Source organism: Euprymna scolopes, chromosome 8, assembly GCF_053919585.1.
Source record: "Euprymna scolopes isolate OS-2025 chromosome 8, ASM5391958v1, whole genome shotgun sequence".
NCBI lineage: Eukaryota > Metazoa > Mollusca > Cephalopoda > Sepiida > Sepiolidae > Euprymna > Euprymna scolopes.
In genome coordinates, this window is record NC_136489.1 from 95,149,203 (window position 1) to 95,164,934 (window position 15,732).

General features: G+C 33.2%; 1 protein-coding gene across 2 annotated transcripts in view; it reads left to right on the top strand.

The window, feature by feature from the left end:
- Nucleotides 1-15,732, top strand: part of LOC145283647 (protein FAM193A-like) — a 130,700-nt gene that overhangs the window by 86,806 nt on the left and 28,162 nt on the right. Inside the window, exons 8-13 of one of the 2 annotated variants that reach the window (XM_080132612.1) lie at nt 1,158-1,308; nt 5,608-5,723; nt 6,611-6,889; nt 8,207-8,507; nt 11,773-12,834; nt 12,947-13,390. In XM_080132612.1, coding sequence (XP_079988738.1) covers nt 1,158-1,308; nt 5,608-5,723; nt 6,611-6,889; nt 8,207-8,507; nt 11,773-12,834; nt 12,947-13,390 — 2,353 coding nt within the window. The remainder of the gene's footprint in view (nt 1-1,157; nt 1,309-5,607; nt 5,724-6,610; nt 6,890-8,206; nt 8,508-11,772; nt 12,835-12,946; nt 13,391-15,732) is intronic. The other variant, XM_080132613.1, reaches the window with a different exon arrangement.

Genomic DNA, 15,732 nt, shown 5'->3' on the forward strand with positions numbered 1-15,732 from the left:
ACTCAATGACATAGAATTAAAAAAAATTTTTTTTTAATGCATCCATTCAATCTGAACATTTAGGGGCGATAATGCTATTTCAAATGATGTATTGCTGAATTTTTGGAGATGCTTAAATATATCTGTTATAAGTTTCATCCATTTCACCTGCATGTTGAAGCGTGAACTGGCCAATTGACTGACAAAGCTTCTCGTAGATGCTACAGCACATCTAAAAAAAAAATCAAGTTAAAATTGTTATAATGACAGGATCCCCCCCCCTTATAAGATAGCAAGAAGAATACCTGTCCTAGGATAGATAAAACTTATTTCCGATGAACAAAACAGCTAGGTCCCCTTACAAAAATTATAATCTAAATATAATGCTGCTAAAGCTTATATCAAGACTCATCCCAATTTTGATGCTAGAAAATGTCTCAAATTTAAGGTTAATTTTTCTTCAGAAAAAAATTGAAATTTAGAAAATCTTGCTCAATTGGTATCTAATAATTATGGATCAAATTTAATCCAAATCTGAAATATTTTAATTTTCAAATGGGAAATTGTGCCCATATTACGTCTCCCCAAGAACTCTTTAGAATACTTTAAAGAAACTAAAGTTTGGGGAATATTCATTAATAGATGTCTAATACTTATTGTTAAATTTTCACGTTCTTTTCACCTCCCTGCCCCTTTGCATGATATTAAATAATACTAAATATAGCCCACATTTGAACCGCTTATGCTTAGCAGCTGTGTTCCAAAATTCATAATGAATGTATACGATTCTGTCCTATACACATAGCTAACTTTATATAAATAGATTTTCTGTTATATCTTCAAAATATTTTTTTCAATATGTCATCAATAATTATTTTTCATGCAAACTTTGAACAAATATAACTTTTAACTGATCTTCATGCATATTTTTGATACAACAACATGGCAAGGAATGGTTGAGTGGTCTTTTGGTTTTACAGCATATCTACCATGGTTGGGTCATTTTATGATAAAACTAGACATGTTTTGTATATACAATTTTGTATACAGTAGGTTTGTAGATAAATTTGTTTTGTAGATGTGTCCAGACAAATATAACCAATTCTGGTTAGAGTGTATTCGAGAGTAGTCATAACTAAGAGGTGACTTATTTTTATTTTGTATTTGTGTTTCCTCAGTGCTGCTTCTTGTGATTCAAATGGTGTTGAGCCATATCCAACCCTGTCAGATCGATGCTGCAAGTTTGGTGAAGAGATGGAAAAAGTCTCACTCATGTGGAAAGGCAGTCAAAAACTTATAGCATCCTATAATGAGGAACAAGTAAGTCATGTGATCACATCTCTATTAAAAAAATGTAGATTTTTATTTTAAGTTTCTGTATGTGTGGTTGCTGGAGTGTTATCGGTTGGTTGGTTAATGAAATAGAGAAGTAGAACTGTTTACTGAAAGAGAATTGTGTGTCAAGTTATGGAGACAATTAGAAGTGTGAAGATGTTGTTCAACATTATAACATATATAGGGGAGAACTTGAATGCCTACTAGACATTATCCTTGAGTGTATAAGGTCTCTATACAGGGGTTTGCCAGAACAACCTGGTATGAGGATGCTTTTCCCTACAAGTAAACCCTGATTTAATATTCAAAATCATATAGTATTCACTGCTCAAATAAGATCTCATGATGGTTAACCAACGCTGGCTTTTACGAGGGATGGCACACCTTCTCAAAGTGATGTTACCTCAAGTAACAGCACAAAGCTGGATACTCCATGAATTCTTGTCCTGGTCTCCAGTAAAACTAAGAGACCGTAAGATATACTATAACATATTTAAATAGTCAATTGAGTAAAGGAAAATTATGTTCACAACTTTATTAATCCAGTGTTTGAGAGGTAAAGAAAACTTTAATGGAATATTCAAATATCTATGTCTCTCATATAGAGATTAAGTGTTAGCCTTAGAAAGGCTTGATTTTTGAAAACTTTGAAGTAAAATGATGAAAAAAAAACATTAGTAGAGGAGAAATAATAAACTTGTCTGTTTTAAATTTCTGAAATGTTTATTAAAAAGGAAAAAAACAAAAGCTTTTATTTACATATGGAAGTCTAAAATGTTCTGTTCATCATGTGTGCACCTATGCAGGTTCAGGGCTGTCTCTCAGATGAGGATGAAACACCAAACAAGTGTGCCACAGAAATAGCGAGAAAGAGCCGGCAGAAATATACAGAGACCTTTCAACAGATGAACCTTAAAGAATGGGACCAACATCAGCGTGCAAAGTATTTTTGGGGGGAACTCTCTCAGGAATACATAGATAAAGAAGGTTCCTTGGACTGACTCAAAAGGGGAGCCCTCCATCACGATCAGGAAAGGGTCACAATGGCTGCTCAAGACCAGAGATTGATGACCAATGCATTCAAGAAGATGGCAGGGATCAGCAATGACTATAAATGCAGGTTCTGCCATACAGAATTGGAAAGTGTTGGTCATCTGATATCAAGTTGCAAAGTTCTAGGGGACGGCTACTATACAGCGAGACCTGATGGAGTATGCAAGTACCTCCATTGGAGCATCTGTAAAAAATTAAACATCCAGTGTAGCAGCAAGTCCTGGGAACATCAACCTGAAAGAACAGTTGGAAATGACTTATATACCATACATTACGACCATGTAATCCCTACAGCCACCTACCTTGAAAATGCTGCTGTGAAACCTGACATAGTTATATGGAATAAGCCAGAGAGAGTTGCAACTTTGATTGAAGTGAGTGTTCCTAATGATGGCGGTCTGAACAGAGCTGAAAGGGAGAAACAGACCAAATACCAAGGTCTCATGTACGATATGAAAAGAAACTGGAATCTTAGGGAGATATCAATCATACCAGTTATTATAGGTGCCACAGGGCTTATGAAGAAGAACCTGAAGTCCTACCTAACTAATATTCCTGGTGAACCAAGTGCAAAAGAGATCCAGACAATTGCACTTAAGGGAACAGCGAGGATACTAAAAAGAGCTCTCGGTTGGTTTCAATAAAAAGCGGGGCAATGTTGGCAGCCGGTTTGGCTGCCCCATACCCAGCATTACAAACTTCAAAGGAAGAAAAAAAAAAAAAAAAAAAAGTTATAAAAATGCTTCCTTTATAATATGAATCTGCACTTAAAATTTTTTTTGCTTTTTAGTATTCTAATTTAAAATACTGTAGGGATATGGCCAAAAGTTTGGTGTGGGTGGTGACTGAACACATTTAAAATAATTTAATTGCTTTCTTTTTAATAAAATTTTGAAAAAAAAAAAAAGCCAAAAGCTGATCCATAAACAAGAACATAATTTAGTTGTGAAACTACATACCACCGCCTGATAATATAAGGATACACTCAAGTCTGTACTTCTCTATATTATATGAAGTGTTTTCAGGTCATGGTAACTTTTTTTTTATTTCTTAGTCATGTTCATTTCAAACACGGCATTTTGCCACGTGGGGCCATGTTTAGAAGAGATGAGTGAGATGTCTGTTTACATTACATTTAAACTTTGCATGTCAGTACAGTTAGGGAAGCAGGTAACTCAAAGGGAATTCCAAAGTCTAGCAGTCCGAATTAAAATTAGAAGGCATTTTAGCATCTAGGAACCTTTACAGTGAAGGGTGAAATTTTGCTGCTAAACGGGTTTGTCGGGGGTGTATACGTTAAGAGGGCACAAGAGCACATCCCATTAAAATACTGTTTAAAAGAATACCATTGCCTCTTAGATCAGCCCCCTCCTCCTCTTCAATAAATGGTATCTTCATATCTCCTCAAACTTATTCCAAATGTACTTGCCATTCTGTGAAGTTAGGCCACCAGAATAGTTTTGATGATTCTAAGATAAGTACATTTTATCTATCCACTTTTCATGAAACCATTATTTGTAAATCTAATTTCACTTTCTCTTGTGTTTATTGCTTTGCATTTTTGCTATATTATTTAGGTATTTTTAACCATATTTTATTCACTTATTTAATTACTAAACACTGAGATACACCAATTTTACTTATTGTGAAAGGGAATCTAACTTCAATTATATGCTAATTTATTTAGAAGATAATTCCAAAACTATTGATCTGATCAGGCTTAAATTATGCACAGTGGTTATTGTGATCAAATAGTATTAGATCCATACATTAAATTTGGAAAAATCGGAAATTGAAATTCTGTCAAAATTGGGCAAACAGTACCATATTTTTTTTTGCAATATATATTCCAAAATTTATGATCTGTAGTTTAGAAGATTACCCTTAAATACACATACCTAACTTTATAAACAGAGATTATGAAAATGGATGTTGTAATTCATTAATTGCTTTTTTTTTTTTTTTTTTTTATTGATTTAAGCAACATTTTCATTGCTTCTTGATATAACACTCCTCAGTAAATATGTTGAATAAAATTGTAATTTTTGGAAATACTTATGTTAAAAAAAAAAAAAACGGTAACAAAATTTTACAGAAAACAATCTAATAGTTTTGTTTATTATTTAACAAAATTTGATTCATTCATTTAAATAAATCAAACTGATTTCAGAGCCACTGTCATTTTGTTTGTTTTTTTTCTAATATCAGTGTGAGTAGTTGTGTTTTAGTGCAAGTAGTGAATCCCTGTTTGGCGGAATTTATGTGGCGACAAAAATTTGATGAATTGGAGAGAGAGAAAAAAAATAAACTGGATTGTTGGTCTTTTTTACCAAGTATTTCCAATAATATGAATTTTATTCACCATGGGGCATTATGTCAAAAGGCACTACATTTTCTTTAAATTATTAATCATACATAATTATGAATTTATGTTCTATTTTCTTTTCCAGATGCAGGTAAGAACTCTGATGCCTTTACCAATTTCCAAATTTTCTAGAATGACACTGCAGCAACTGTGACCATTGTGCTTGTGTTTTGAGTGTTAACTTTGCATTTGTGCAATGCTAAAAAAATCTATTCAGGCAATACTTTATCTTTATTTTTTAATTTTCTTTGTTTCCCAGTATGAAATCATTTGCATTTATTTTTGTTATTTTTGTCATACACACAACCTGTTTATAAATTTAGTCCACTTTTATTAATGTGTTGTAAGCTTTTTTCTCATTTATTTTGGAGAGAAAGGGGTAATCTTGAAAAAGTATAAGGTATAAATATTTATATTTTATATATTTATCCCCCCCCACCTTACTCTTTAATTTGGTTGCAAATAATGGCAATAGTTAATAACTTTGTAAATTTATCCCTTTAAAATAGACATTCAACCTTTACACACAAATCTGAATAAAATCTCTTTTGTAGCCAACATTATTTTAAATAAGTGACTGTTATATTTAAAATGTTCTTTTCATATGGTGTACTATTCTATATGTAAAATGTTTAGATTATTGTATTATTATATATCATATTAGTAAAATAATTTTCTGATATTCTTTTTATCAGAATCTTTATTTAGGAAACTTTAGCTCTTGACTTAGCTTTAAGTTGGGAAATAACATTTCTTTTGTTTAAATGTAATCAAGGTAAGTTACAATTTTTGACAAATTATTTCGTTGGACAATATATTTAATTGATGTTTTCTAACAAGTTTTTTTTTTTTATATAATTATTTTTTATTTTAAGGCTGCACTAAAACTGAAGCACAAAATGCTGACTGAGGATTGGGAATTTTTCAAGAAGCAAAGAAAAATGCTAGAAAAACGAACATCTGAATCTTCTAATCCTTTCTTACCTAACAGGTATATTCTTATTTTATACTGATTTAAACTTCAAATTTATTTAATTTTATGTAGACAACTACTTTCCAATGTTAATCATTAGCTTTTATCATAAATCTGCTATAATATATCATTAATGCTTGTTTACATAAAAGTCAAAAACTTGTTACCCTGACATTGCCCTCAAAATGGACAAAATATGCAATATATCACAAATAAATTACAGTATGTTATTTTTAATTGTGATTGATGACTTAGATTGTATTTTTAACAAATTATTAAATCAATCAACTCTAATTGGCACAGACTTGAAGTCTCCCTTTTCACTAGCTACTACATAGAGATGTAGGGGAGGGCACCACTCTTTTCCTTAGATTATTTCATTTACATTTGATCCTCATATTATCATGTTGAGTATCAAGGAGTCATCAGGTACCATTTTAGATCTTTGGTTATGATTGGATTGAATATTGATCCTGTGTCTGCCAGCCCATTTGTGAACAGTCTAACCATTATACCAAATAGGCCTGGTTAGATTATACAATAACTCATGTGTTGTTATTATTAGTAGTAAAAATAATTGTTTACAAACAATTCATCTAAAGTTGTGATCAGTGATGTGTTATCTAATTCAGTTATTATTCAAGAAAAATTATATCTTAACGCATCAGTGTCTGAAACTTTTACCTTACTATTAAAAATAATTCAATCTTTTGTAATTGGCTTTTGCAAAAAAAAGTTTGGATCTTTGTTTATTGTCCTCACAGTACATGTTTTATATGGAAAATACATGCTTAAGTATGTTAAAGTAAAATTATATCTTCTTGAAAGTTAAATTTTCTAAATGTTATTTTTTTTTTAAATTTTATTTGCTGCTAATTCTTTTCTCTAACTCTTATTAATTCCAGGTCTCTATCTAACGCTTGCTGTTTGTTTGCCTGTAGCTGTCCATGTCACGAAAGTACAAGTGAATCGATCAGCACGTGTTGCTGTCGCTTATTAAATGAGAAATGTGAGAATGTGAGTCATCACCAACCAATAAGTTTGCTGCATGACCCAAGCCACTGTGTATTGGATATAAACCCGCCTTCCATATCCAGCACTACCTCCAGTAGTGGTTCATCCAGCCCCATCATTGATTCAGAAAGGCTGTCTGTAACGTTCGGTGACTGCACGCAGCCATTTGAGTAAGTGTAACATAGAACAATTTTCTCACTTTTTATTGGCTTATTTCTGTTGCTAACATTGTGATATTGGCTTGCTGGTTCAGAGTTTATGCTAAGTGTGCATCCTACGTCCTTGACACCCCTAAAAAAAAATGCAGTAAACTATCTGGATGTTCGAAGAGTGCATACATTTTCCTATGAAAGTTATATATTGCATACACTTATGCATTGGTTGAAGGCGATTTTTGTCTCCATTATTTTTCAAAAATAAGCAATTAAAGAAAAATTTTAATGATTGATTAAAAATGTATTTCTTCCCTATCATATTTTGTGTTTTTGTGATGTTCACTGCAAGTTGCCAACTCTAGTCAAAGTGTTTCTAACCAGAGAAAAAAAAAAAGATAGGTGGTCTAGTAAAGAAGTCCCCCTCCCTCTCTTTTTGTCTTCCGAGAAAGGATGGATTGGACCTAGTAATTCACTTCCGTTCATCTGTTTGCACTTTTTTCAATAACCACGCCTTGGACTTTTTTTTTTTTTTTAATTTTGCACAAACATTAGTCATGGTGTAGGTAAATTTTTCATTCATGGAAGAGGACCCCACATGCTCGACTTTTTTTTTTTTTTTTTTTTTTTTTTTAAATTTTTGCTTTATTGAAATTCTTTTGTTTTGCATAATTTGCGGAAAAATTACTTTTCTTCATTTCAAACTACATACTTTAAATTTAGCTCTAGTACCTTTTTTATATTTGTAATGCTTAAATTGTCAATTAACAAAAAAAAGATTGTCATAGTTCTCAAAAAATTTAACTTTCTCATCTCATTTCTTTATGTAATATATTTTTTATAGTTACAATTTTATTTAATTCATTTAACTACATACGTATTTTTTACTATCAAGAAGTAAGTTTATTTAAATGAACCTATTTACTTACTGGCACACAAGTTTTTGTTTTCTTTATCAAAACTCAAATGATGTCGGATGACCTGATGTTGCTTAAGATGAATTAGTAATTTCTCTTATAATGGGATTAAGTGTAAATATATTTTTATAAATTAACTTTGTTCTGTCAACTTGAATAAATCAAGACAATTAGAAATTGTTTTTGCAACAATAACAAAAAGCTTATTTGTGATGGCTCACTACTTTAACATTCATTAAGAAACTCTAGTTTAAACTTAGTGAATTTTGGAGGGACTCTCTCAAATCTTTGTCTGTATCTCAGAGCGCTCGCAAGGTTAAAAACATTGCTGAAGAAGTCAATTTTAATGCTAGAAATGAATTAAAATGTTTGTTGCTTGTAAAATATTTTAATTACACAATAAAAAATTTAATTATAGAAATGGTAATGCAGAGATGGAGGATAGTCAAACTGATGATGATGAAGACGACTATGATGACGATGATGACGATGATGATGACTATCAGGAGGAAGAAGAGGATGAAGTTGAGGAGGAGGAAGTATCTTTGGTAGGGTTCGATGATGTTGGTGTTCTTCCTTCAGTAGCTAATGGAAATTTGGATATTTCCATTGTGTCATGGACGGACAAGAAACAGAAAATAACCGAGTCGAGTGTGGATGAAGTAAAGGCTGACAATTGTGATTATCATCATTACATCTCTACTAATCCTGAACAAATTGTAAGTTGTAAAAATCATTCATACATTGTTGACCTTAAAAAAAATTGGTGGTTTCTATAGCCTTGTTACATTAATGAAAAGGTTGAATTTTGTTGAACTTTTTACATATTAATTCAAAACTGTTTGCTTATTTAATCTACAAACCTTTCACATACAAAACATACAATATCAGTATAAAATGACCTGACAAGGATTGATATAATGTAAAACCAACCAAAGTTTTATGCCATGAACAAATATTTTAAAATATTAACTTGAAGCATAAAAACACTTATTAATATACTTGAATTCAGGGAAAAGTCTTAACAGGCTTTCATATACAGTAAGATGTATGGAAGTGAAACCTAGCCAGTGAAGATTGAGGACATGCATTGCATGGAGAGAAATGATATGAGAATAATGGCAAATCGTAAAGACATGCTTGAAGTTCTGATGACATCTGAGGAAAATTAAATCTGGACAATATAGTGAGAACAAAAGACTGATGATACGATCATGTTGAAAGAATGGATGAGAGTTGTTGAGATTAATAGATGTAGAATAGTTTGGGTAGCAGGTTCAGTTCACAGTAGAAGGCTAAGTAAAATAAGGGACAAAGTGATAAAAATGGACCTGAAGGATAAATAAATATAGGTTACTTTTGGAAGACAATTTCTTAAAGCCATCCAACACATGCTAGCATATAAAATGGATGTTAAATCAAATATGAGGATGGTGAACATTAAATAATCTGAAGATGGTTTATAAAACAAAATAACTAAGCCAAATCTCTATAAAAATATTACCACTCACTGAATCTAAAATATTTATTTCCTAAAATAAGAATCTTATTATTGCACTTTAGTTGTGATTATGATTTCTTTGTTTTTTAATTAATATTACTTCATGAATAAATTGTAATTGTATATTCACTAATTTGTGATATACTAAACTAATGCCAATTGTTTATTTTAGGGAGGATGTTTTAAAATGTAGATAATTTTGAGCAGTAATTTTGATATGACAGTTAATCTATGCAAATATAAATCATGGCAAAAACTAATGTTTGCTTTGTCCAATCCTTTTTAAATAAATGACTCTTAAAATTGGTTAAGAGGTTGTTTTTGTTCTCTCCATTTTGGTGTTTCACCTATATTCAGTTGTTATTAAAATAAAAAATGACCCATCCAATCTTGAGTTTTCCCAGATGTATGTATAATATCAACTATTGATACATTGTTCAACACATGTCAGCATGTAAAACAGAAATTAAACCAAAGTTTCACACCTCTACGTCCTATATTTTTGGAGCTATGAACACGTATCTCTATTGAATACAAAACTAAAAATGCCACAATTTGGTTGAAAGTTTCATTTGGTAAAATGCAAAAATTGTATAAAATTTGAAATATTTTTAATTTAAAAACTATTCGTCATATGCATCTAATATTTGGATTTGACCATAAATTTAATAAAGAAAATCCTTTGACTTGAGAAAAAAATCGGTAGAAAAGAATTTTCTAAAATTGATTTATCTTTGGCTGTTTGTTGATTTGAAATGGAATAACCCACTTATTAACATATTCGTCTTCTGAAAATATATTTTTTTAATGTAATTCTTCTAAATATTTTGTATTTGTACATCCTTTCCCCAAATTAAGCCAGAATAATATAAAATCTGAATTTCCTATGTTCGCAATATCATAAAAAACTAATGTGCCAAAAGCATGTAGACCTGATCTGATCCCTGCTAGAACAATAAAGAAATATTCTGCTGAGTTGAACTCTGCTTTCTACAAACTCTACAACAAGTGCCTTGCTGAATCTTGCTTCCCTGATAACTGGAAAATTATCTCTGTAGTATCGGTGTTCAACAAGTCTGATGTAAGAACTGACCCACACAATTATCACGTTTCCCCTGCTCTTTGCTAATCTTTAATTGTTAACCAATCTAGCAATAGTTCACTACTTTGTTAATGCTAAAATTTCTGACCAACAGTATCGATTTAAGCAAGCCCATTCTACTGTGGATATACTAACAGTTGTATCTGAAAAAGGCTGAAGTTAGGGTGGTAGTGCTTGATATATCCAAAGCCTTTAGCAGTTTAGCATGAAGGTATTATGAAAATTAAATAGTACGGTATTACTGGATGAATATTCAATATAATCAAATCATTCTTGGCCAAAAGATGGCCATACATTTAAACAAAACGACATTAATGCAGGTGTACCCCAGAGCTTAATACTTGGACCTTTGTTATTCCTAGTATCCATAAACGATCTCCCTGATGCAATTGTGTCTGAGATGAGTATATTTGCTGAATATGCCACACTCCATTTTCAGCATTTGTGCAAAATGATTACGCATATATTCAGGGCAATAGCTGAATCCTTAGAAAATTACCGTCAGTCCATAGTGGAATGGAAGATCTATATTGATGTGGGATGGTGCACCAACCACTAGTCTTTCTCCTGGACAGGATCAGAAAAACTAGTTTCTAATCTAATAGGTCTCACACTATCTATCAAACTCCAGCCTCTGTCCCATTGTTGCAAATTGCATCATCTGTGCTTTCTTTACAAGTATTTCAATGGAATGTGCTCCAATGAACTTGCTGCATATCTATCTCCTCGACATCAATATTCTTGACCCACTCTGATGCAATTGTGTCTGAGATGAGTATATCGTCAGTATAGTATCAGCAAAATCTCACCCCTTCACTTTAGAGGTCACCAAATGCTGGAAGACTTTCCCTGTATGTATGGCCCTTAACTCACAGTAGCTCCTTACTTCTCTGACTTTGGGGTGAATCAAAATGAAAAAAAAACTTTATTTTGAATTTCTAGTTTAGTTTTAATAAATACTGTTTAGTATTTTTGTTGTTAGTTTAATAAATTTTAATTTATATAAACCTATAAAACTGATTTTCTCGCAGATTATGCATTCTCTAATTATAATATTGAATAAGAAAATTGTTAAAATGTAATCCTCGTGCGAAACTGGCATTCGAGATATAAATAAAATTGGTATATTTTTAATTGAGTATTTCTGCTTCTATATTTCACAGAATTCTTGGTTGATACAAATTGATGAAGTTTAATTTATTGTTTGATGTTTTAATTTTGATTATCTGAAATTACAATTCTTTCAAAAATCTCATAAATTATCTGTTAAAATTGCATTTTATTGTAATGTTCAAAATGACTCCTTTAAAAAGAAGAAAACTGTTTATATACTTCCTACTGGAAAATATTAAAAATAAAAATTATGCATTTTATTTTTCAGATAAAATCTGATGATAACCAATGTCAATGTCATTTTTGTTTGCGTCAACGTGGAAACACTGTATCTACATCTCTACCTCAACATGTCCCAGTCCTGCCACGGCCTGCTCACCTTCATCTTTATCCTCACATTCATGGACCGTCAGGGTTGCATGCCCTACATGGGAGTGCTGGCCCCACAAATAGTGGGAGCAGTAGTGGTGTGGCTACAACTAACGGCAATACCAATGGCACAAGTGCTAGCAGCAGCAGTAGTAGCAGTAGCAGTACGGACACTGGCAGCAATGGGGGTGCAACCCCTGGCAATAATAGTAGCAGCAGCAGTTCTTCTTCACATACACGACCCATTCTACAGCACCAATGGGATGTTGAAGTGCAACTTCAACAAACTCCCAAATTCATCATCTCTCCTCAATCCAAATTATCTCTCCCATTGGATGGCTTTAGCACTTCATCGTTAAACGATCATGAACACACTTATCAGGGTGACTGGGACAATACGCAATTTGATCCGAGGTTGCTGCTCAGCCCCCACAAGTTTGTTGACAATTTGGGCAGTGATTTACTCTCATGTCCCACAACGTCATTGGCCAACAGCTCTTCGCCATCCTCGGATTCTGGTCTCTCCTCCCAAGGAACTGTGATTGATAACCCTAACTCCGCATTGACAGCAAATCGTGTCTCATCAGGTCTTGATCCCTCTCCTTCAGTTGAGGTCCAGGTCAGGGTACAACAGAATGAGATATCGCAGCAACACCGTCACCATCACCATCATCATCACCATCAGCAGCAGCAGCAGCAACAACAGCAGGCTCCTCCTCCTCCCCCTCCTCCTCCTCCTGCCAGCACCAGTTCGTCGTCTTCATCCTGTTCATCTTTCACGTCATCCTCGTCAACGACGGAGACCTGCAGCAAGGCGCACAAGTGGAATAGTCAGAATGGCACCTCCAAGAACCATTCGTGCAATCGTCCAGCCACGTTGGGAGGTAACAGCTCTCCTCACAATGAAAAGGTCCACCCACAAGTTTGCAAGAAGCATGGTGCTAACCCTCCCAATGCAGAGGTAAGTTCCTTGCTTTCATACCTCCAGCTTACCCCTACCTTCATCTTATAAAAAACAGTTTTTATACCTTTTATCGGTAAAAACTAAAATGGTCAAATGTGTTTTCTTCCAGATAAACTCAAGAAATGGGAGCATTGTGAAGGAGGATGCTACTGCGCGCCAATCTCGCTTTTTTCCAAACAACAATAACAACAACAACAGCAGCAGCATGCTCAACCAGTACCCATGTACACATGCAAACAACAGCAGCAATAGTAGTAGTAGTAGCAGTAGCAATAGTAGTGTGCGCAATGGCACTAGTCAAGTCTACTCAGGCTCGGGTAATGCAGAGCCGAACTTGTGTGTCAATGCTGTGTCACTGCCAACCACCATGAATAACGTAAGTGTGGGAACATCGACAGTCTGTACAGATCCTGAATGCCTCACTCATCAGGAGGACAATGAGGACAGTGTGGATGACAGTTGCTCAGAACAAAGCTCTTCAACCTCAGCCTCCAACCAAAAAGAAGGCAAATACTGTGACTGCTGCTACTGTGAATTCTTTGGGCATGGAACCGTAAGTTGTAGACATTTTTGCTTTTTCTTACCCCATTAAGAGTCAGTTTCTAAATTTTTTACTATTGGGTTGAAACTTTGTCATGACCAAAAAATGGGTTAGAATATGCATATTAAAAGTAAAAAGCTATTTTATTTAGAAAGCAAGATATTGACTGTGCTATAAAGAGTTATGTTGCACTTTTGGCAATAAATTAGTAGCTTACTATTGCAAAGCTCATTTATATAAGTCCATACATCATCGACCAAATGGAATTTTAGTAGATCTCGCAAGAATTTTTAAGAAGATTCCAACAAGTCTTGAAGAGATGTTAATCAATATAGGTGAATTTTATCGTTTCTTCAGAGTAATTATGCAATAAACAGTAGTATTATATATTATATAATAGATTCTGAAAAGCTTACTAAAATACTTATTTGAGAAACCACAATAACTTTCTGTCTAACCTAATATATTTTGACTTTTAAATTTACTTCATAACATCTTGCATGCACTTGAAATTGGAAAAAATAGTTAAGTCCACAAACCAAGTTATCAAATATCTTAATATTTTTAGCTATGATGCATCAAAAATATGCAACTAGAGATGTATATCTTTTACTAGAAAAGTTTGAATATCCTAGTTTATTAATTTTAATAATTTTAAAAACTAATAGTTTCTAATTTATTAAATTAACTAGTGGACCCATTCTCTATTGAATATTATATTGTATGTAATATATAGTATTGATTTCAAAAGTTTTTAAAAAAAACATGACTTGTGTGCCATCACCTAGAATTGAAACCAAAACAGCGCTCCAGCCGCGTTCCCTACCATTTGAGCTAATTCGACAAAGATTTAAAATTAAACCACTTTAAGTTATGAATGAATTTGTGCATGTGCACAAGTAATAAATATATATATATATATATATACTAATGATATTTTTAAATATGTTTATGCATATACATTTAGACATGAGTGTATGCGTTCATGTATATATGTCCGTGTCTGTATGTGTGCATCCATGGATGCATTTTTCAGATTTTACTTTTTGCGAGACTAGCTAATTGCATAGCTAAAAAAATAATAGAAATCATAAATAAATAGTTAATATTAGCTATATAAAAGAAAATATTTTAAAAAAAAAAATTAAATAAATTACACATGGTAATTCACTATCACCTTTGAATATATAAATATATTTACATTTACTGCTAAGATGTTTTCTGTGTCTCTGCTCATACTTGCATTCTCAAGATATGAAACACTCACCATTTGAGAAAGAGGATTTTCCTCAAAATATATTATGGAACACTGTCACACACAGTACATCATTGTGTAGAAGTTTGACTTTTCAAGTAAATCCTATTATTGACACAGAAAAATCACGTAATATGCATTAAATAAATGTGTGTGTGTGTGTATATATATATATATATATATATATATATATATATATATATATATATATATATATACTGGTGGCTGGTTACTTTTAATGCATCCAAAACCAAGCTTCTATCTTTACATCATCAACGCTCTGATCCCCATCTGGCATCAATTGAAATGGATGGCTCTCATCTTGGGGAGGCTCCATGTTTTGACAAGCTTCTGGGCTTGACCTTTACTCCTAATCTGAAATGGAACACGTACATCAAATCTGTTGCCAGGGATGCTGGGAAAATGGTTGGATCCTTCTACCGCTCTAGAAGATATCTCACTACTGATGCGATTCTCCATCTGTATAAAAGCCAAGTACGTCCAAGGATGGAGTGCTGCTGCCACATCTGAGCAGGAGCTGCTAAAAACAGCCTATCCTGCCTTGACATAGTACAAAATAGACTTCGTGGTTTAGTGGGGGATGCCCTTTTCTCTTCCTTGCAACCTCTCTCCCACAGAAGAGACGTTGCGAACCTGTCTTTGTTTTATCGTTATTTCCATGGCAGGTGCTCGTCTGAGCTCCAATCTCTCGTCCCCCCTCGCCAATCTTTCACGAGAAACACCCGTCTGGCTGAAACTACTGTCAAAAATTTTCCCCACTCTTTATCTGTGCCTAAATCCAAACGTAGATTCCATGAACAAAGCTTCTATCTTAGAAGTGCACGCCAGTGGAACTCTCTGCCGCTTGCCTGTTTCCCATCTGACTATAACTTGGACGTCTTCAAGTCCAACATAAACAAACTCCTGACAAACCGCACCCTTAAGTAAGACACTCTATCAAAACCCCCAATACTAATGATTACTACAATACTATCTCACTGATTACTGTACACGCAATAACCCTTATCCCTGAGTGGCCTTCGGGCCTTGATAAGTAGTGACCCCCCATGTAAAAAAAAAAAATAAAATAAATATGGGA